At 37.8% G+C, this 21,105-nt stretch overlaps 1 protein-coding gene across 1 annotated transcript in view; it reads right to left on the reverse strand.

Annotated features, from left to right (window-relative positions):
* The window catches only part of LOC124506879 (phospholipid-transporting ATPase IB-like), a 188,388-nt gene that overhangs the window by 58,637 nt on the left and 108,646 nt on the right, over positions 1–21,105 (reverse strand). The window contains exon 29 of the mRNA XM_047072938.1: positions 4,735–4,857. Coding sequence (XP_046928894.1) covers positions 4,735–4,857 — 123 coding nt within the window. The remainder of the gene's footprint in view (positions 1–4,734; positions 4,858–21,105) is intronic.

A 21,105-nucleotide genomic window follows, 5' to 3' on the forward strand; every position in this document is an offset into this window, starting at 1 on the left:
AAACAGTATTTATTCTTTATGTTCAAAAGCTTAGTAGGGAAATAGAAGATATAAAAAATTTCCAGATAGAAATTTAATAGATTAAAAACTATAAATTTTGAGATAATAAACTTACTAGATGGCAGTAATGCAGATTCAGCATTGCAGAAGAAAGAATTAATGGCATAGATATTGCAGAAGTAATTGAAGACAAAATGATAACAAAACACCCAAACAAAACAAAATTTAACAGGAGGATGTATAAAACAAAGGTATAGGTTCAATGAAGTTTTGGACAACTTCAAGTGATCTAACATATGTATAATTGGAAGCAACAGAAGGAGAGAAGATAGGCCAGAAAACATATTTGAAAATACAATGGCTGAAAATTTTCCAAATTTGATGTAAACTATAAACCAAGAAACTTTTTTTGTAAAGGACAAGATGGAAAAAAAGTATTTTATTCTTTGGGGGCCACAAGATCTCCATTACAACTACTCAATTCTGCTGTTGTACCTCTACAATAATCATAATGACTTTGTGAATGAATGGTCATGGCTGTTTCCCAATAAAATTTTTTTTTTTATAAATTTTTTTTTCAACGTGTATTTATTTTTGGGACAGAGAGAGACAGAGCATGAACGGGGGAGGGGCAGAGAGAGAGGGAGACACAGAATCGGAAACAGGCTCCAGGCTCCGAGCCATCAGCCCAGAGCCCGACGCGGGGCTCGAACTCACGGACCGCGAGATCGTGACCTGGCTGAAGTCGGACGCTTAACCGACTGCGCCACCCAGGCGCCCCTCCCAATAAAATTTTATGAAATCAGGCAATGGACTAGATTTGGCCTATAGCCCATAGTTTGCTGATCTTTTTTTTTTTTTTAACATTTATTTATTGTTGAAACAGAAAGCATGAGCGGGGGAGGGACAGAGAGAGAGGGAGACACAGAATCTGAAGCAGGTTCCAGGCTCTGAGCTGGCAGCACAAAGCCTGACACAGGGCTCGAACTCACGAACCGTGAGATCATGACCTGAGCTGAGTCAGACACCTAACCGACTGAGCCCCCAGGGGCCCCCTCATCTTCTTACTATAAACCTACAGATCCAAATCCTCAGTGCACCCCAAGCACAGGAACCATGAAGAAACAAGTCACCACAATCCAATGGCTCAAATCTGGGGGGAAAAAAATCTTCAAAGCAGCCAGATGGAAAAAGACACATGAAAGGTATAAAGTGAGGATGACAGTAATTCCACATCAAAACAATGCAAGTAAGAAGACAATGGAAATTACTGAAAGAAATAAACTGTCAAACCTAGAATTTTATGCCAACCGAAAATAACTTTCAAAAATGAAGGTCAAATGAAAACTTTTTGAGTTCCATAAAAACTAAGAGTTCACTGCCAGCAGGTTTGCACTACAAGGAATGTTAAAGGAAGCTCTGCAGGCAGAAGGAAATTAGAACACATATTAATGTGAATCCACACAAAGGGTAGAAGGTTACTGGAAATAACAAAAGTATGGGTAAAGATCTAAGTGTTTCTCTTACTATTTAAGTCACTTTGAAAAATAATTGTTCAAACACAAGTATTAATATGGTGTGGGGTTGTTAACATATGTAAAAGTAACATGTATGACAACATTAGTCCAAAGGTCAGAAGGAGAGAAATGGAGGTGTACTATTAAGGTTTTTATACTGTATGTGAATTAGTGTATCACTTGAAGTCATACTACACTAACTTAACAATACATGGTATAAACCCTAAAGCAAATTCTTTAAAGAAAAGAATTATAGCTAAGAAGCCAACAAGGAGATGAAATGGAATTCACAAAAATTAATCCAAAAGAAGTCAGAACAAGAGAAAACAAGGAAACAAGTTATAATTAGGAAAAATAAAAAATGTATAGAAAGATGGTTAAATTTGAACCAAAACACATCAATAAACATATGAAAATGTAAATACTTTAAACACGCAGTATAAAGACGTAATATCAGACTGGATAACAAAGACTACAAACTGCCCACTAGAAAACTTAAATAAATAAATAAAATAAATAAATAAATAAATAAATAAATAAATAAATAAATAAATAAGGATGGAAAAGATATATCATAAAAACACTTAAAAAAGCTGGAGTTGTCATATTACTATCAGACAAAATAGACAAGATCAAAGAAGAAAATAATAAAGGTAATTTCATAATGAAAAAGGGATCAATCAAGACAATATAACAATCCTAAACATTTATACACCTAATAACAGAACTGCAAAATACATGAAGCAAACCTGATAGAACTTCAGAGGGATATAGATGAATCCATGCTTTGGGTTGGAGATTTTAGTTCCTCTCCAACTGAGTAATTAGACAGAAAATTAATGTAGAAGAATGTAGAAGTTTGAACACTACTAAGTTGACCTCATTTAACATTCTGTCCAAGTAAAGATGAAATATTTATCAGATAGACCATATTCTGAGCCATGAAGTAAGACTCAATACAGGGGAAAGTGGGTGTTGGGCACTGAGGAGGGCACCTGTTGGGATGAGCACTGAGTGTTGTATGGAAACCAATTTGACAATAAATTATATTATAAATTATATAATTATATTATAAAATTATAATATATAATAATATATATTATAAATTATGTATTATAATTATAAATTATATTTAATATATGGGTGCCTGGGTGGCTCAGTGGGTTCCCCACTCATTGCTCTGTCTCTGTCTCTCAAAATTGAATAAAAGTTAAAAAAAATTTTTAATTGTATTTAATATAAAAAAAAGACCCATGTTTCCTCCAGGAATCTATATATTTTTTTAATTGAAGCACAATTAACATAGTGTTATATTAGTTTCAAGTGTACAATATAATGACTAATAATTCTAAACACTATTCAGTGCTCATTAGGATAAGTGTACTCTTGATTCTCTATTTTACTCATTCTCTTACCCACCTCTTATCTGGAAACCACCAGTTCATTCTCTATATTTAAGAGTCTACTTTTTGACTCTTTTTTCCTTTGTTCACTTGTTTCTTAGATTCCACATATGAATAAAATCATATGGGATTTGTCTTTCTCTGACTGACTTATTTCACTTAGCATTATACCCTGTAGGTCCATCCATGTTGTTGCAAATGGCAAGATTTCATTCTTTTTATAGTTGAGTAATAGTCCATTGCTTATATATACCACATCTTCTTTACCCATTTGTCTACTGATGGACACTTGGGTTGCTTCCATATCTTGGCTATTGCAGATAATGCTGCAATAAATATATGGGTGCATAGGGATTAATATGCAAAATATATAAAGAACAAGTAAGTTTTTTTATGAGCGTAAGTTCAACTCAATACCAAGAAAAGAAATAATGTGATTTAAAAATGGGCAGAGGATGGGCATGCAAGCTGGTGCAGCCACTCTGGAAAACTCAAAAAACTAAAAATAGAACTACCCTACGACCCAGCAATTGATGGGATACAGGTGTGCTGTTTCGAAGGGACACATGCACCCCCATTTTATAGAGCACTATCGACAATCGCCAAAGTATGGAAAGAGCCCAAATGTCCATCGATGGATGAATGGATAAAGATGTGGCATATGTATACAATGGAGTATTACTCGGCAATCAAAAAGAATGAAAGCTTGCCATTTGCAACTACATGGATGGAACTGGAGGGTATTATGCTAAGTGAAATTAGAGAAAGACAAAAATGATATGACTTCACTCATATGAGGACTTTAAGAGACAAAACAGATGAACATAAGGGACGGGAAGCAAAAATAATATAAAAACAGGGAGGGGGACAAAACATAAGAGCCTCTTAAATAAGGAGAACAAACAGAGGGTTACTGGAGGGGTTGAGGGAGGGGGGATGGGCTAAATGGGTAAGGAATCTACTCCTGAAATCATTGTTGCACTATATGCTAACTAATTTGGATGTAAATTTAAAAAAAAAAATGGGCAGAGGGCCTGAATAGACATTTTCCCAAAGAAGACATACAGATGGCTGACACATGAAAAGATGTTCAACATCACCAGTCATCATGGAAATGCAAGTCAAAACCACAATGAGATATCGATTTATACCTGTCAAATGGCTGAATGAAAAACACTCATGAAATAACAAGTGTTGGCGAGAATGTAGAGAAAAAGGGAACTTCATGTACTGTATAAATGCAAATTGGTACACCCATCATGGAAAACAGTATGACAGTTACTCAAAATATTAAAAATGTAATTATCATGTGGTCTAATAATGGCACTTACTGTGGTATTTACCCAAATGGTACTTACCCAAAGAAAGCAAAAATACTAATTTGAAAAGATACTTGCAGGTGTCTATATATTTTTAAAGCTTCACTAATGACTGGGATGCAGTTAGGTTTACTCTAAATCTCAACTCCGTGATCCCAGGAAGAAAGCATTCCAGAAGAATTGCTTGTCTCCTCTAAAAATAGGCCTGAGTCCCTCATTTGTATTTTCCAGGATTGCCCCAATGCACAGCATGCCTCCTGAAGCTGCTCTGTGCACAGTTTGTAGGACCACATATGGTGCCTTGCTTCTTTTTCTTTAGTTTTCCTCTGCCACATATTATTTAAATCTCAGTTCCCTAGATAAACTAAACTACAAGGTAAATGATTGCACAAGGCTGCATTCCTTGGTTTTTAAATTATTTTTTTTAAGCATCAGAAAAGGAAAAGAGGTACCTTTGGAGTTGAGATGAAAACCTGCATTAAATCTTCTGTTTACCTTTGTGTTGAAAATTTTCCCTGCCTGAGAAATCCTATAGAGTTGTGGGCACCTAAGCAGGCTCTTCTCGCTGCAACACTGTTCAAAGATTCCCAGAGTAAGAGGTGGTAATGAAGTGAAAATCTACATGGAAAACAAGGATTTATTAAAAAGAACTTTTAGTCTGTAGCTAAATTAATAATATTGTAACAATGTCACTTTCCTGACTTTGATAATGTATTACTACTATTAAGATATCATTGGGGCGCCTGGGTGGCGCAGTCGGTTGAGCGTCCGACTTCAGCCAGGTCACGATCTCGCGGTCCGTGAGTTCGAGCCCCGCGTCAGGCTCTGGGCTGATGGCTCGGAACCTGGAGCCTGTTTCCGATTCTGTGTCTCCCTCTCTCTCTGCCCCTCCCCCGTTCATGCTCTATCTCTCTCTGTCCCAAAAATAAATAAAAACGTTGAAAAAAAAATTAAAAAAAAAAAAGATATCATTATGGGGGAAGCTGGTTGAAGGATACACAGAACTATTTTTGCATCTTCTGGTAAGTCTTAAACTATTTAAAAATAAAAATTACTGGGGTGCCTGGGTGGCTAAGTCGGTTGAGCGTCTGACTTCTGCTTAGGTCATGATCTCGTGGTTCCTGGGTTCAAGCCCCCCACAGGGCTCGGTGCTGACCGCTCAGGGCCTGGAGCCTGCTTCGGATTCTGTCTCCTCTCTTTGCCCCTCCCCCACTTGCACTCTGTCTTTCTCTGGCTCTCAAAAGTGAATAAATAATAAACAATTTTAAAAATAAATGAAAAAAATTATTTACAAAGAAGATATTAATAAGTCACATAGATTCAAACACATTACCAAATCATGACTTAATTTTCTGATCCAACCCTTTGGTTTAGGAGGTTATGTGTAAATGTTGCTTTATGAGCATAAAATGAATACGTTTTTTCTTCTGTTTAATGAGGATAAGACAAATTGACTACCTAGATATTTTAATAATAGGCATAATACTGCCCAACATATCTACCAGTAATGACATCCGTATCCCTCATAAGAACCAGTTGTTTAAAATTTTTTTTAATGTTTATTTTTGAGAGAGAGCAAGTGAGCATGAGCAGGGGAGGGGCAGAGAGAGAGGGAGACACAGAACCCGAAGCAGGCTCCAGGCTCCGAACCATCAGCACAGAGCCCGACACAGGGCTTGAATCCACAAACTGTGAGATCATGACCTGAGCTGAAGTCGGACGCTTAACTGACTGAGCCACCCAGGGGCCCCAACAACCAGTTGTTTTCTAAGCTAGTTCACTTGACAGGACTGGCCCATAGTAATTACTCAGTAAATACTTTTGTGAATGTTAGATTAAACAAAAAATATATAAAAAAATTCTTTATCTTGATAATAATCAGAAACAAAGAGATGTTTCCCAGTCACTTACTCTTCAAATATTTTGTTAATAATCATTATGCCAGCAACCGTATTAAATGAAAAGTACATGACCCTTTAAAAAGGTCTGGACCTTGTCAGGGAGGGAACGCTGTAACAGCAGATACAATAACATGAGAAAAATGGGGAAGTAAGAGAAAAGTTTAAGAAGGAGAAAGGGGAGAAAAGGAGAGGAGAATAGGAAGACGGAAGTGCATGAGCTATGTCCATTGAGAACTGAGAAGTGCTTTCAAAAAGACTCCTTGGATAAAGGACTCTTGAAGCTCACCAGAATTTACATGTTTCTGCTCCATTTGGTTTCAGTGCCTTTGCCAGTTTAACCAGGGATTCTTCACAAAGAGCAACAAGGCTCACTGAGCAAGTGCTTTTCACACCTCTGGGCCTCTTATGTTTGCTGTTGTCTCATTGGCCAAATCAAGTCACATAACCAAACCCAGAGTCGGTGTGGGTGGGTACACCAAAGTTGTGGATACACCAACTGGGGGACATTTACTATAACAATCTAACACAACATGCGACTCATGTAGATTTTCTAGAATTTTGTACAAAATATTGACAGCAACTAAATAAAGCATTACTTCTTTTTCAGTTCTTTTGTTTTGTTTTGTTTTTGACTCATTGCACTGGCTAGGACCTACATATGATGTTGAATCGAAGTGGTAAGAATGTCCATTCTTCTTGACCTTAGGGGAACAGGTTTTGCCATTAGGTATGATGTTAGCTGTAGGTTTTTCAGAGAAGCAATTTTCTTAGTGCTTCTCAGAATGAGTGATAAATTCTCTCAAGTGTCTTTACTGCATTTGCTGAGATGATTATATGGTTCTTCCTTTTATATCTTTTTTTTTTTTAAGTTTTTTTTAGAGACAGCATGTGCGTGTGCAGAGGTGAGGGGCATAGTGGGGGAGAGGGAGAATCTTAAGCTGGCCCTGCGCTCAGCACAGAGGTCATAACCTGAGCAGAAATCAAGAGTCTGCCACTCAACTGACTGAGCCACCCAGGTGCCCCTTCCTTTTAAATCTTATAAAAAGGTGTATTACGCTGAATATTAAATAGTAAACCAAACTGCATTTCTGAGATAAATCCTAATTTGTCAAAAAGTTTTTTATATTGCTGGATTTGATTTGCTAGAATTTTTTGCATCTGCAATCTTGAGGGATATGGGATTGGAATATTCTATTCTATTTTGTCTGGTTTGATATCTGGGTAATACTGCGTCATAAATGAGTTGGGGTATTTCCTCCTCCTCCCTTTTCTGGAAAAATTTGTCTATATTTGTTTTGTTAATACTTCTGAACGTTTTCTTTAATATATGGGAAGGTTTTTAACTAAGAATTTAAAATTTTTTAATAGATATGGGGCTATTACGGTTATCTATATCTTCTTGGGTGATATTTAGTAGTTTGTGTCTTTCAAGGAATTTGTCAATTTTATTCAAAATGTAAAATAGGTCATAAATATTCTTCATATTTGCTGATAGTCATTTGTTATCTGTAAGACCTGTAGACCCCTCTACCATTCATTCCTAATATTGGTTAATTTCTGTCTTCTTTTTATAGTGTGCTTGATCAGTCTGAATAGAGATTTATCAACCTCATTTGTCTTGTTTTAAGAACCAGTTTTTACTGCTTGTTTTTTTTTTTGTTTTTGTTTTTGTTTTTTTTTTGCTTTACACTTATTCTAATCATGCTGTTTTCTTTTATGTTTATTTTGCTTTGTTTATTCTGGACTTCTTTGAATCTTCCTTTTCTAGTTTCTTCAGGTTGGAGCTTGATGTTAGACCCTAAATTACTGGTATAAGCATTTAAAAAATGTAAGTGTTCTCTAAGCACTGCTTTAGCTACATCTCACATAATTTGAAAATTTTTGTTTTATTTTTTCTGTTCAAAATATCTCCTAAATATTCCTGTGATTTCTTCTGTGACCATGATGTATTTAGAAGTGTGTTCGTTAATTATCAAATATGTGGGTGTTTTCCTAAGGAATTACTGTTATTCCTTTATTGTTTATTGTTACTGCTATGTAGTTTAAATCCCCTGAGATCAAAAGAACATCTTCTATGTGATTTTAATCCTTTTCAATTTACTAAGACTTGCCTTATTACCGAGCATGTAGTCTATTGATGAATGTTTTATATGCAACTTGAAAAGATTGTGTATTTTGCTGTTGTTGAGTAGAATTTTCTATAAATGTCAAAGGAAAGTTCTTTCACTGAGGTATAGTTGACTCCTGATGCTACATTAGTTATACAACATAGCAGTCAACAACTCTGTACATTATGCTGTGCTCACTTCAAGTGTAACCACCCCTTATCACCACACAACACTATTAGGATATCATTGACTGTATTCACTCTGCTGTACCTTTCATCCCATGACTTATTCATTCGTAACTGGAAGCCTGTATCTTCCACCCACCTTTATGCATTTTGCCCATCCCCCGGCCCTCTGACAACTACCGGATTATGCTCTGTATTCATGGATCTCTTTTGGCTTTGTTGCTGTTGTTGTTAGTTTGTTCACTTGTTTTGTTTTTAGATTCCACATGTAAGTGAAGTCATGTGGTATTTGTCTTTCTCTGACTTATTTCACTGAGTATAATACCGGCTAGGTCCGTCCGTGTTGTTACAAATGGCAAGATCACAGTCTTTTTTTTTTTATGACTGAGTAATATCCTTTTGTGTGTATATACATCATCTTTATCCGTTCATCTGTGGGTGGACACTTGGGTTGCTTCCACGTCTGGGTATTGTAAATAATGCCACAACAAACATAGGGGTCCACATATCTTTCAGAATTAGTGTTTTCATTTCTTTGGGTAAATAACTAGTAGTAAAATTACTAGATCCTGTGATATTTTTATTTTTAATTTCTTGGGGAAACTCTATACTTTTTTCCACAATGCTTGTACCGATTTAAATTCCTACTAATGGGGATTTCCCTATTGGTTCCCTTTTCTCCACATCCTTGCCAACACTTGTTATTTCCTGTCTTTGTTATTAGCCATTCTGATATGTGTGAGGTGATATCTCATTGTGGTTTTGATCTGCGTTTTCCTGATAATCACTAATGTTAAACATCTTTTAATGTTGTCTGTTGGCCATCCGCGTGTCTTCTTTGGAAAAATGTCTATTCAGGTCCTCTGCCCATTTTTTAATCACATTTTTTTTATGTTCAGTTGTATAAATTCTTTACATATTCTGTATATTAATTCCTTATTGCAATGTCTTGCAAATATCTTCTAGGTTACCTTTTTGTTTTATTAATGGTTTCTTTTGCTCTACATTTTATTTTGGTAGAGTCACAATAGCTTATTTTTCTTTTGTTTCCCTTGCCTGGAGAGATATATCCTTAAATATGTTGCTAAGGATGATGTCCAAGAAATTATTGCCTATGCTTTCTTTTAGGAACTTTATGGTTTCAGTTCTCACTTTTAGATCTTTAATCCACTTTGAGTTTTTGTGTATGGTGTTAAGAAAGTGGTCTAGTTTCATTCTTTTGCATGTAGCTGTCTTGAAAAGACTATCTTTCTTCATTCTTGCCTCCTTCGTCATAGATTAATTGGCCGTTTAAATGTGGATTTATTTCTGGGCTTTCTATCCTGTCCCATTGACCTGCGTATCTGTGTACGTGCTGGTGCCATACTGTCTTGATTACTATAGCTTTTTAGTATATCTTGAAATCTGAAATTTTTATGCCTCCAGCTTTGCTGTTCTTTCTCAATATTGCTTTGGCTGTTCAAGGTCTCTTGTAGGTCCATACAAATTTTAGGATTGTTTGTTCTAGTTCTGTGAAAAACACTTTTGGTATTTATGGGGACTGCCTTGAATCCATAGATTGCTTTGGGTAGTCTGACATTCTAATGATATGAATTCTTCCAATCTATGAGCATAGTATATCTTTCCATTTCTTCGTGTCATCTTCAGTTTCTTTCATCAGTGACTCAGTTTTCAGAGTATGGTTCTTTCATCTCATTAGCTAACTTTATTCTTAGATATTTTATTCCTTTTGGTACAGTGTAAATGGGATTATTTCCTTAATTTCTCTTTCTGCTACTTTATTATTTGTGTATAAAAACATATTTCTGTAGATTAATTTTGTATCCTACAACTCTATTGAATTCATTTATTCTAAAAGTTTTTTTGGTGGCAGCTTTAGAGTTTTTATGTATAGTGTTGTCATCTGTAAATAGTAACAGCTTTTCTTTCCATTTTCAATTTCTTATGCCTTTTATTTCTTTTTCTTATCTGATTATGTGGCTAGGACTTCCAGTACTATGTTGAATAAAAGTGGTTAGAGTGAACATCATCGTCATGTTGCTCGTCTTAGAGGAAAAGCTGTTTTTCACCATTGAGTATGACATATCAGGTGTGGGTGTGTCATACGTGGCCTTTGTTATGTTGATGTATGTTCCCTCTAAACACACTTGAGAATTTTTATCATGAATGATGTTGAATTTTGTTAAAATTTTTTTCTGTATCTATTGAGATGGTCATATAATTTTATCCTTCGTTTCGTTAATATGGTGTATGACATTGATTGATTTGCAAATATTGAAACATCCTTACATCCCTGGAATTAACCCCACTCAGTCATGGTGAGTAACTGTTTTAATGTATTGTTGAACATGGTTTGCTAATGTTTTATTAAATATTTTCATCTATGTTTATCAGGTGTATTGGTTTGTAGAGTTCTTTTTATACAGTGTCTTTGTCTGTTTTTGGTATCCAGGTAATGCTGGCTCATAGAATGCATTTGGGAGCTTTCCTTCCTTTTGTTGGGATGGTTGGAGGAGAAAATTGTTTGGTAGAGTCTTTAAATGTTTGGTAGAGTTCACCTGTGAATCCATCTAGTCCTAGACTTATTCGTTAGGAATTTTTGATTACTGATTCAATTTTGTTACTAGTACTGTGTTCAGAATTTCTATTTGTTCTTAATTCAGTTTTGAGAAGTTATATATTTCTAGGAATTTATCCATTTCTTGTAGGTGGCCCAATTTGTTGGCATATAATTTCTCATAGTAGTCTCTTATAATCCTTTATATTTCTGTGGTGTTTATTACTTCTAATTTCTGATTTTATTCATTGGAGTCCTCTTTTTTCTTGATGATTCTGGCTAAAGGTTTATCAAATTTGTTTATTTTTTCAAAGAACTAACTCTTGGTTTCCATGATCTTTTTTATGTATATGTATGTATGTATATATATTTATTCTCTGTTTCATTTATTTTTTTTCTGTTCTTTATTATTTCTTTCCTTCTACTGACTTTGGACTTGGTTCTTTTTCTGGGTCCATGACATGTAAGCTTAGATTGTTTATTAGAGATTTTTCTTATTTCTTGAGGTAGGTGTGTATGGTTAGAAATTTCCCTCTTTAGAACTTCTTTGATGCATCCCAAAGATTTTGGACTATTGTGTTTTCATTTTCATTTGCTCCGTGTATTTTTTTTTTAAATGCTTTAATGTTATTCACTTTTGAGAGAGACAGAGCACAAGCAGGGGAGGGGCAGAGAGAGACAGAGACACAGAATATGAAGCAGACTCCAGGCTCCGAGCTGTGAGCACAGAGCCCAGTTGGGGCTCGAAATCACAAACTGCGAGATCATGACCTGAGCCAAAGTTGGATGCTTAACCAACTGAGCCACCCCGGGCATCCCATGCCTCCATGTATTTTTTAATTTTCCATTTGATTTCTTTCTTGACCTATTGGTTATTTAGTAGCATGTTGTTTACAATCTGTGGTTTGTGCTTTTTCCAAAGAGTTTTTTTCTTACAATTGATTTCTAGTGTCATACTATTATGGTTGGAAAAGATATTTGATATGATTTTAATCTTACTAAATTATTGAGACTTGTTTTGTGGTTTAATATATGATCTACCTAGGAAAATGTTCCATGTGCGCTTGAAAAGAATGTGTATTCTGTTGTTTTTGGATGGAATGTTCTGTATGTATCTGTTGAGTCTATCTAGTCAAATGTGTCATTAAAGACCCTGTTTCTTATTGATTTTCTGCCTGAATGATCTATCTATTGATGTAAATGTGGTGTTAAAGTACCTACTATTATTGTGTTGCTGTTAGTTTCTCACTTTATGTATGTTAATATTTGCTTTATGTATTTAGGTACTCCAATGTTGGGTGCACAGATATTTATAATTGTTATATCTTCTTCTTGGATTCATTCCTTTATCATTATGCAATGCCCCTCTCTGTCTATTGTTACAGTCTTTATTTTAAAGTTTATTTAATCTGGGGCACCTGGGTGGCTCAGTCGGTTGAGCATCTGACTTCAGCTCAGGTCATGATCTCACGGTTCGTGGGTTCGGGCCCCACGTCAGGCTCTTTGCTGACAGCTCAGAGCCTGGAGCCTGCTTCGGATTCTGTGACTCCCTCTCTCTCTGCCCCTCCCCTGCCCACGCTCTGTCACTCTCTCTCTTTCAAAAATAAATAAACATTTAAAAAAAAAGACTTTAAAGTTCATTTAATCTAATATAAGTATTATGGCTTTTTCCCCCCCATACCATTTGCATGGTATGTTTTTCCATCTCTTCACTTTCAGTCTGTATGTGTTTAAGTCTGAACTTTCTTACAGGCAGCATATAGATGGGTCTTTTGTTTTGTTTTTATCAATTCCATTATCCCTTGTCTGTCTGTTTATTTATTTATTTTGAATATGAAATTTATTGTCAAATTGGTTTCCATATAAAACCTAGTACTCATCCCAATAGGTGCCCCCCTCAATGCGCATCACCCACTTTCCCCTCCCTCCTACCCCCCATCAACCCTCAGTGTATTCTCAGTTTTTTAAGAGTCTCTTATGCTTTGGCTCCCTCCATCTCTTTTTTTTCCCCCATCCCCTTCCCCATGGTCTTCTGTTAAGTTTCTCAGGATCCACATAAGAGTGAAAACATATGGTATCTTTCTCTGTATGAGTTATTTCACTTAGCATAATAATCTCCAGTTCCATCCACGTTGCTACAAAAGGCCATATTTCATTCTTTCTCATTGCCACGTAGTATTCCATTGTGTATCTAAACCACAATTTCTTTATCCATTAATCAGTTGATGGACATTTAGGCTCTTGCCATAATCTGGCTATTGTTGAAAGTGCTGCTATAAACATTGGGGTACAAGTGCTCCTATGCATCAGCACTCCTGTATCCCTTGGGTAAATTCCTAGCAGCACTATTTCTGGGTCATAGGGTAGACCTATTTTTAATTTTTTGAGGAACCTCCACACTGTCTTCCAGAGTGGCTGCACCAGTTTGCATTCCCACCAACCGTGCAAGAGGGTTCCTGTTTCTCCACATCCTCACCAGCATCTATAGTCTCCTGATTTGTTCATTTTAGCCACTCTGACTGGTGTGAGGTGATATCTCACTGTGGTTTTGATTTGTATTTCCCTGATGAGGAGTGACGTTGAGCATCTTTTCATGTGCCTGTTGGCCATCTGGATGTCTTCTTTAAAGAAGTGTCCATTCATGTCTTCTGCCCATTTCTTCACTGGATTATTTGTTTTTCAGGTGAGGAGTTTGGTGAGTTCTTTACAGATTTTGGATACTAGCCCTTTGTCTGATATGTCATTTGCAAATATCTTTTCCCATTCTATCTGTTGCCTTTTAGTTTTGTTGATTGTTTCCTTTGCAGTGCAGAAGCTTTTTATCTTCGTGTGGTCCCAGTAGTTCATTTTTGCTTTTAATTCCCTTGCCTTTGGAGATGTGTCGAGTAAGAAATTGCTGCGGCTGAGGTCAGAGAGGTTTTTTTTTCCTGCTTTCTCCTCTAGGGAGTTGATGGTTTCCTGTCTCACATTCAGGTCCTTCATCCATTTTGAGTTTATTTTTGTGAATGGTGTAAGAAAGTGGTCTAGTTTCATCCTTCTGCATGTCACTGTCCAGTTCTCCCAGCACCATTTGTTAGAGTCTTTTTTCCATTGGATATTTGTTCCTGCTTTGTCAAAGATTAGTTGGCCATACTTTTGTGGGTCCAGTTCTGGAGTCTCTATTCCATTGGTCTATGTGTCTGTTGTTGTGCCAATACCGTGCTGTCCTGATGATTACAGCTTTGTAGTAGAGGCTAAAGTCTGGGATTGTGATGCCTCCTGCTTTGGTCTTCTTCTTCAATATTACTTTGGCTATTCGGGGTCTTTTGTGGTTCCATACAAATTTTAGGATTGCTTGTTTCAGCTTCGAGAAGAATGCTGGTGCAATATTGATTGGGATTGCATTGAATGTGTAGATTGCTTTGGGTGTTATTAATATTTTAACAATATTTATTCTTCCAGTCCATGAGCATGGAATGTTTTTCCATTTCTTTGTATCTTCTTCAGTTTCCCTCATAAGCTTTCTATAGTTTTCAGCATACAGATCTTTTAAATCTTTGGTTAGGTTTATTCCTAGGTATTTCATGATTCTTGGTGCAATTGTGAATGGGATCAGTTTCTTTATTTGTCTTTCTGTTGCTTCATTATTAGTGTATAAGAATGCAACTGATTTCTGTACATTGAGTTTGTATCCTGCAACTTTGCTGAATTCATGTATCAGTTCTAGCAGACTTTTGGTGGAGTCTATCGGATTTTCCATGTATAATATCATGTCATCTGCAAAAAGTGAAAGCTTGACTTCATCTTTGCCAATTTTGATGCCTTTGATTTCCTTTTGTTGTCTGATTGCTGATGCTAGAACTTCCAACACTATGTTAGACAACAGCGGTGAGAGTGGACATCCCTGTTGTGTTCCTGATCTCAGGGAAAAAGCTCTCAGTTTTTCCCCATTGAGGATGATATTAGCTGTGGGCTTTTCATAAATGGCTTTTATGATGTTTAAGTATGTTCCTTCTATCCCAACTTTCTCGAGGGTTTTTAGTAAGAAAGATGCTGCATTTTGTCAAATGCTTTTTCTGCATCAATTGACAGGATCATATGGTTCTTTTCGTTTCTTTTATTAATGTGATGTATCACATGGATTGATTTGCGAATGTTGAACCAGCCCTGCATCCCAGGAATGAATCCCACTTGATCATGGTGAATAATTCTTTTTATATGCTGTTGAATTCAATTTGCTAGTATCTTATTGAGAATTTTTGCATCCATATTCATCAGGGATATTGGCCTGTAGTTCTCTTTTTTTGCTGGGTGTGTGTCTGGTTTGGGAATCAAAGTAATGGTGGCTTCATAGAATGAGTCTGGAAGTTTTCCTTTCCTTTCTATTTTTTGGAATAGCTTGAGAAGGATAGGTATTATCTCTGCTTTAAATGTCTGGTAGAATTCCCCAAGGAAGCCATGTGGTCCTGGACTCCTATTTGTTGGGAGATTTTTGACAACTGATTCAATTTCTTTTCTGGTTATGGGTCTGTTCAAGTTTTCTATTTCCTCCTGTTTGAGTTTTGGAAGTGTGTGGGTGTTTAGGAATTTGTCCATTTCTTCCAGGTTGTCCAGTTTGTTGGCATATAATTTTTCATAATATTCCCTGATAATTGCTTGTATTTCGGAGGGATTGGTTGTAATAATTCCATTTTCATTCATGATTTTATCTATTAGGGTCATCTCCCTTTTCTTTTTGAGAAGCTTGCCTAGAGGTGTATCAATTTTGTTTATTTTTTCAAAAAACCAACTCTTCTTTCATTGATCTTCTCTACAGTTTTTTTAGATTCTATATTGTTTATTTCTGCTCCAATCTTTATTATTTCTCTTCTTCTGCTGGGTTTGGGGTGTCTTTGCTGTTCTGCTTCTATTTCCTTTAGATGTGCTATTAGATTTTGTATTTGGGATTTCTCTTGTTTCTTGAGATAGGCCTGGATTGCAATGTATTTTCCTCTCTGGACTGCTTTCACTGCATCCCAAAGCATTTGGATTGTTGTATTTTCATTTTCATTTTCATTTGTTTCCATATATTTTTTAATTTCTTCTCTAATTGCGTGGTTGACCCATTCATACTTTAGTAGGGTATTCTTTAACCTCCATGCTTTTGGAGGTTTTCCAAGAATTTTTCCTGTGGTTGATTTCAAGTTTCATAGCATTGTGGTCTGAAAGTATGAATGGTATGATCTCAATTCTTGTATACTTACGAAGGGCTGTTTTGTGACCCAGTATGTGATCTATCTTGGAGAATGTTCTGTGTGTACTCGAAGAAAGTGTATTCTGTTGCTTTGGGATGCAGAGTTCTAAATATATCTGTCAAGTCCATCTGATCCAGTGTATCATTTAGGGCCCTTGTTTCTTTATTGGTCCTGTGTCTAGATGATCTATCCATTGTTGTAAGTGGAGTATTAAAGTCCCCTGCAGTTACCATATTCTTATCAATAAGGTTGCTTATGTTTGTGATTGTTTTATATATTTGGGGGCTCCCGTGTTCGGCGCATAGACATTTATAATTGTTAGCTCTTCCTGATGGATAGACCCTGTGATTATTATATAATGCCCTTCTTCATCTCGTGTTACAGCCTTTAATTTAAAGTCTAGTTTGTCTGATACAAGTATGGCTACTCCAGCTTTCTTTTGACTTCCAGTGGCATGATAAATAGTTCTCCATCCCCTCACTTTCATCTGAAGGTGTCCTCAGGTCTAACATGAGTCTCTTGTGGACAGCAGATAGATGGGTCTTGTTTTTTTATCCATTCTGATACCCTATGTCTTTTGGTTGGAGCATTTAGTCTGTTTACATTCAGTGTTATTATTGAAAGATATGGGTTTAGAGTCATTGTGATGTCTATAGGTTTCATGCTTGTAGTGATGTCTCTGGTACTTTGTGGTCCTTGCAACATTTTACTCACAGAATCCCCTTAGGATCTCTTGTAGGGCTGTTTGGTGGTGATGAATTCCTTCAGTTTTTGTTTGGGAAGACCTTTATCTCTCCTTCTATTCTGAATGACAGACTTGCTGGATAAAGGATTCTCAGCTGCATATTTTTTCTGTTGATTTCCTGCCATTGAAGATTTCCTGCCATTCTTTTCTGGCCTGCCAAGTTTCAGTAGATAGGTCTGTCACTAGTCTTATCAGTCTCTCTTTATATGTTAGAGCATGTTTATCCCTAGCTGCTTTCAGAATTTTCTCCTTATCCTTGTATTTTGCCAGTTTCACTATGATATGTTGTGCAGAAGATCGATTCAAGTTACGTCTGAAGGGAGTTCTCTGTGCCTCTTGGGTTTCAGTGCCTTTTTCCTTCCCCAGATCAGGGAAATTCTCAGCTATGATTTGTTCAAGTACACCTTCAGCCCCTTTCTCTCTCTCTTACTCTTCTGGAATTCCTATTATACAGATATTATTCCATTTGATTGCATCATTTAGGTCTCTAATCCTCCCCTCATACTCATGGATTTTTTTTATCTCTCTTTTTCTCAGCTTCCTCATTTTCCATAATTTTATCTTCCAGTTCACCTATTCTCTCCTCTGCCTCTTCAATCCGTGCTATGGCCGCCTCCATTTTATTTTGCACCTCATTTATAGCATGTTTTAGCTCCTCATGACTATTTCTTAGTCCTTTGATCTCTGTAGCAATAGATTCTCTGGTGTCCTCTATGCTTTTTCAAGTCCAGCAATTAATTTTACAACTACTATTCTAAATTCTTATTATGTTATATTGCTTAAATAGTTTTTGATCAATTCGCTAGCTGTCACTACTTCCTGGAGTTTCTTTTGAGGAGAATTCTTCTGTCATGTCATTTTGGATAGTCCCTGGGGTGGCGTGGAACTGCAGGGCCCTTCCCCTGTGCTGTCTGGAGTAACTTGTGTTGGTGGGCGGGGCCAAGTCACACCTGGTGTCTGCCCCTAGCCCACCACTGGGGCCACAGTCAGACTGGCGTGTGCCTTCTCTTCCCCTCTCCCAGGGGCAGGACTCACTGTGGAGTGGTGTGGCCCCTGCCTGGGCTGCTTGCACGCTGCCAGGCTTGTGGTGCCGCTTCGATGGGATCTGGCCAAGGGCATATCAGCCGGGGTGGATCCTCAAGGTGCACAGGGGCGGGAGGGGCAGGCTCAGCTCGCTTTGCCGTGGGTGGTCCCCTGTGGGAGGGCCCTGCAGCACCGGGAGGGAGGGAGGCAGGCCCGTGGGAGGGAGGGATCCACAGAAGCACAGCATTGGGAGTTCGCGCGGCGCAAGCAAGTTGGGTGTCGGGAACTGGTTCCCTTTGGGATTCCGGCTGGGGGATGGGCGAGGGAGATGGCGCTTCCCAGCGCCTTTGTTCCCCACCGAGCTGAGCTCTGTCATCCGGGGCTCAACACCTCTCCTGCCCCGGTGTCCTCTAGCCCTCCGGCTCCCCTCCAGAGCAGAGCTGTGGACTTATAACATTCCAGATGTTAAATCCCACTGGCTGTCAGAACTCAGAGTGTGGCCCCTCCACTTTTGCAAGCCAGACTCGGGGGCTCTGCCTTGCAGGGTGGGCTGGCCGCCCCTCCACCGCCCAGGCTCCCTCCCGCCAGTCCGTGGAGCGCGCACCGCCTCGCCGCCCTTCCTACCCTCTTCGGTGGGCCTCTGGTCTACGCTTGGCTCCGGAGAGTCCGTTCTGCTAGTCTTCCGGCGGTTTTCTGGGTTATCTAGGCAGATGTGGGTGGAATCTAAGCAATCAGGACGAGGTGAGCCCAGTGGCCTCCTATGCCGCCAACTTCCCTTGAATCTCCCCATGTCTGTTTTTAGATTTTACTTAAATCCAGGGGTGCCTGGGTGGCTCAGTCGGTTAAATGTTCAACTTTGGCTCAGGTCATGATCTCACGTTCGTGGGTTCAAGCCCCACACTGGGTTCTGTGCTGACAGCACAGAGCCTGGAGCCTGCTTTGGATTCTGTGTCTCCCTCTCTTTTTGCTCCTCCCTTATTCATGCTCTGTCTCTCTCTTTCAAAAATAAATAAAAGTTAAAAAAAATAAATTTTGTTTAAGTCCAAGTTAGTTAACATTATTATAATGGTTTCAGGGTAGAATTTAGTGATTCATCACTTACATATAACACCCAGTGCTCATCCCAGCAAGTGCTCTCCTTAATTCCCCTCACTCATTTAGCCCATCTCCCCACCCAGCCCCACTCCAGCAGCCCTCAGTTTGTTCTCTGTATTTAAGAGTCTCATGGTTTGTCTCCCTCTCTGTTTTTAATCTTATTTTTCCTTCCGTTTCCCTATGTTCGTCTGTTTTGTTCCTTAAATTCCACATAGGAGTGAAATCATATGGTATTTATCTTTTCTTATGGAGCATTTAGACCATTTACATTTAAAGTAATTATTGATAGGTATGTACATATTGCCATTTTGCTCATTGTTTTCTGATTTTTTTTTGTAGTTCTCTGTTCCTTTCTACTTCCCTTGTTCTGTTTTCTTGTGATTGATGACTTTCTTTAGCATTATATTTGATTTTTTTTCTCTTTATTTCGTGTGTATGTATTATAGGTTTTTGGTTTGTGGTTACCATGAGGTTTGTATATAACTTCCCTAAGTATATTTGAATCTGTATTAAAATGATGGTTACTTACATTTGAACACATTGTAAAGGAATTTCGTTTTTTCTCCCCCCTCCACATTTGATGTGTATGTTATATTTTGCATCTTTTTGTGAGTCCTCTTTTTAGATATAATTAGTTTTATTTCTTTGGTCTTTAACCTCAATACAAGATTTACAAGCGATTGTTCTACTACCTTTACTGAATGTTTGCCTTTACCCGTGAAATATTTTCTTTTATAATCTTCTAATTATGGCGTTTTCTTTTCCACTCGATTGTAGGTTTTTTCCTTTCGGCACTTTGAGTTTCTCATGTCACTTTGTGTTACATGCAATTTCTCCTAAAAAATCAGCTGTTAGACTTATAGAATTTCCCTTGTACAAACTAGTTGCTCTCCTCTTACTGCTTTTAAAACTCTGTGTCTTCGGGCACCTGGGTGGTTCAGACAGTTAAGTATCTGACTTTGGCTCAGATCATGATCTCACGGTTTGTGAGTTTGAGCCCCACGTCCGGCTGTGTGCTGACAGCTCAGAGCCTAGATTCTGCCTCAGATTCTGTGTCTCCCTCTCCGCCTCTCCCCTGCTTGCACTCTTGTCTGTCTCTCTCTCTCAAAAATAAACACACATTAAAAAATTAAAAAAAAACTCTATGTCTTTAATCTTCGACATTTTAATTATTAGTGTCATGTCGTAGACCTCCCTGGTTTCACTGGAACTCTCTCTGCTTCCTGAACCTAGATGTCTATTTCCTTTCCCAAGTCAGGGGATTTTTTGCCTCTTATTTCTTCCCATAAGTTTTCTGCCCTTTCCTCTCTTCTCCTTCTGGGACCCCTATAACATGAATGCTTTTTCACTTGACATTGTCCAAGAGATCCCTGAACCTATCCTCATTTTTAGAAACTCTTTTGTCTTTTTGCTGTTCGGGGTGCTTCCCATTACCCTGCCTTCCTGGTCACTGGTCTGTTATTCTGTTCCTCCAATCTGTTGTTGACTCCCTCTGGTGTATTTTTCAGTTATTGTATTCTTTCAGTTACTGTATTATGAAGAACCTGATTGGTTCTTTTTTATGTTTTCTATCTCTTTGTTGATGTTCTCACTGAGTTCAACCGCTCTTCTCTCCAATCTGGTGGGCATGTATTTGACCGTAACTTTGAACCTTTTTTTTTAAATTCTGAGAGAGAGACTGACTGTGAGTGGGAAGGGGCAGGGAGAGAGAGAGAGTTCCAAGCAGACTCTGTGCTGTCAGCACAGAGCTCAATGTGGGGCTTGAACTCCCAAACCATGAGATCATGACCTGAGCTGAAATCAAGAGTCAGATGCTTAACTGAGCCACCCAGGTGCCCCTACTTTGAATCCTTTATTGGTTATCTCCCTTTCGTTTAGTTCTTTCTCTGAGGTTTTTGTCTTATTTCATTTGGAGCGTATTCCTCTGCTTCTGTATTTTACTTGACTTTCTGTGTTTGTCTTTGTCAATTAGCTGGAATAGCTATTTCTCCTAAACCTGAAGGGACGGTCTTGTGTATGTATGGCTGTCCCCCGTGTAG

This window comes from Lynx rufus, unplaced genomic scaffold, assembly GCF_022079265.1.
Source record: "Lynx rufus isolate CCGP_SWC_20201006 ecotype Redwood Valley unplaced genomic scaffold, mLynRuf1.p SCAF_1, whole genome shotgun sequence".
Lineage (NCBI taxonomy): Eukaryota > Metazoa > Chordata > Mammalia > Carnivora > Felidae > Lynx > Lynx rufus.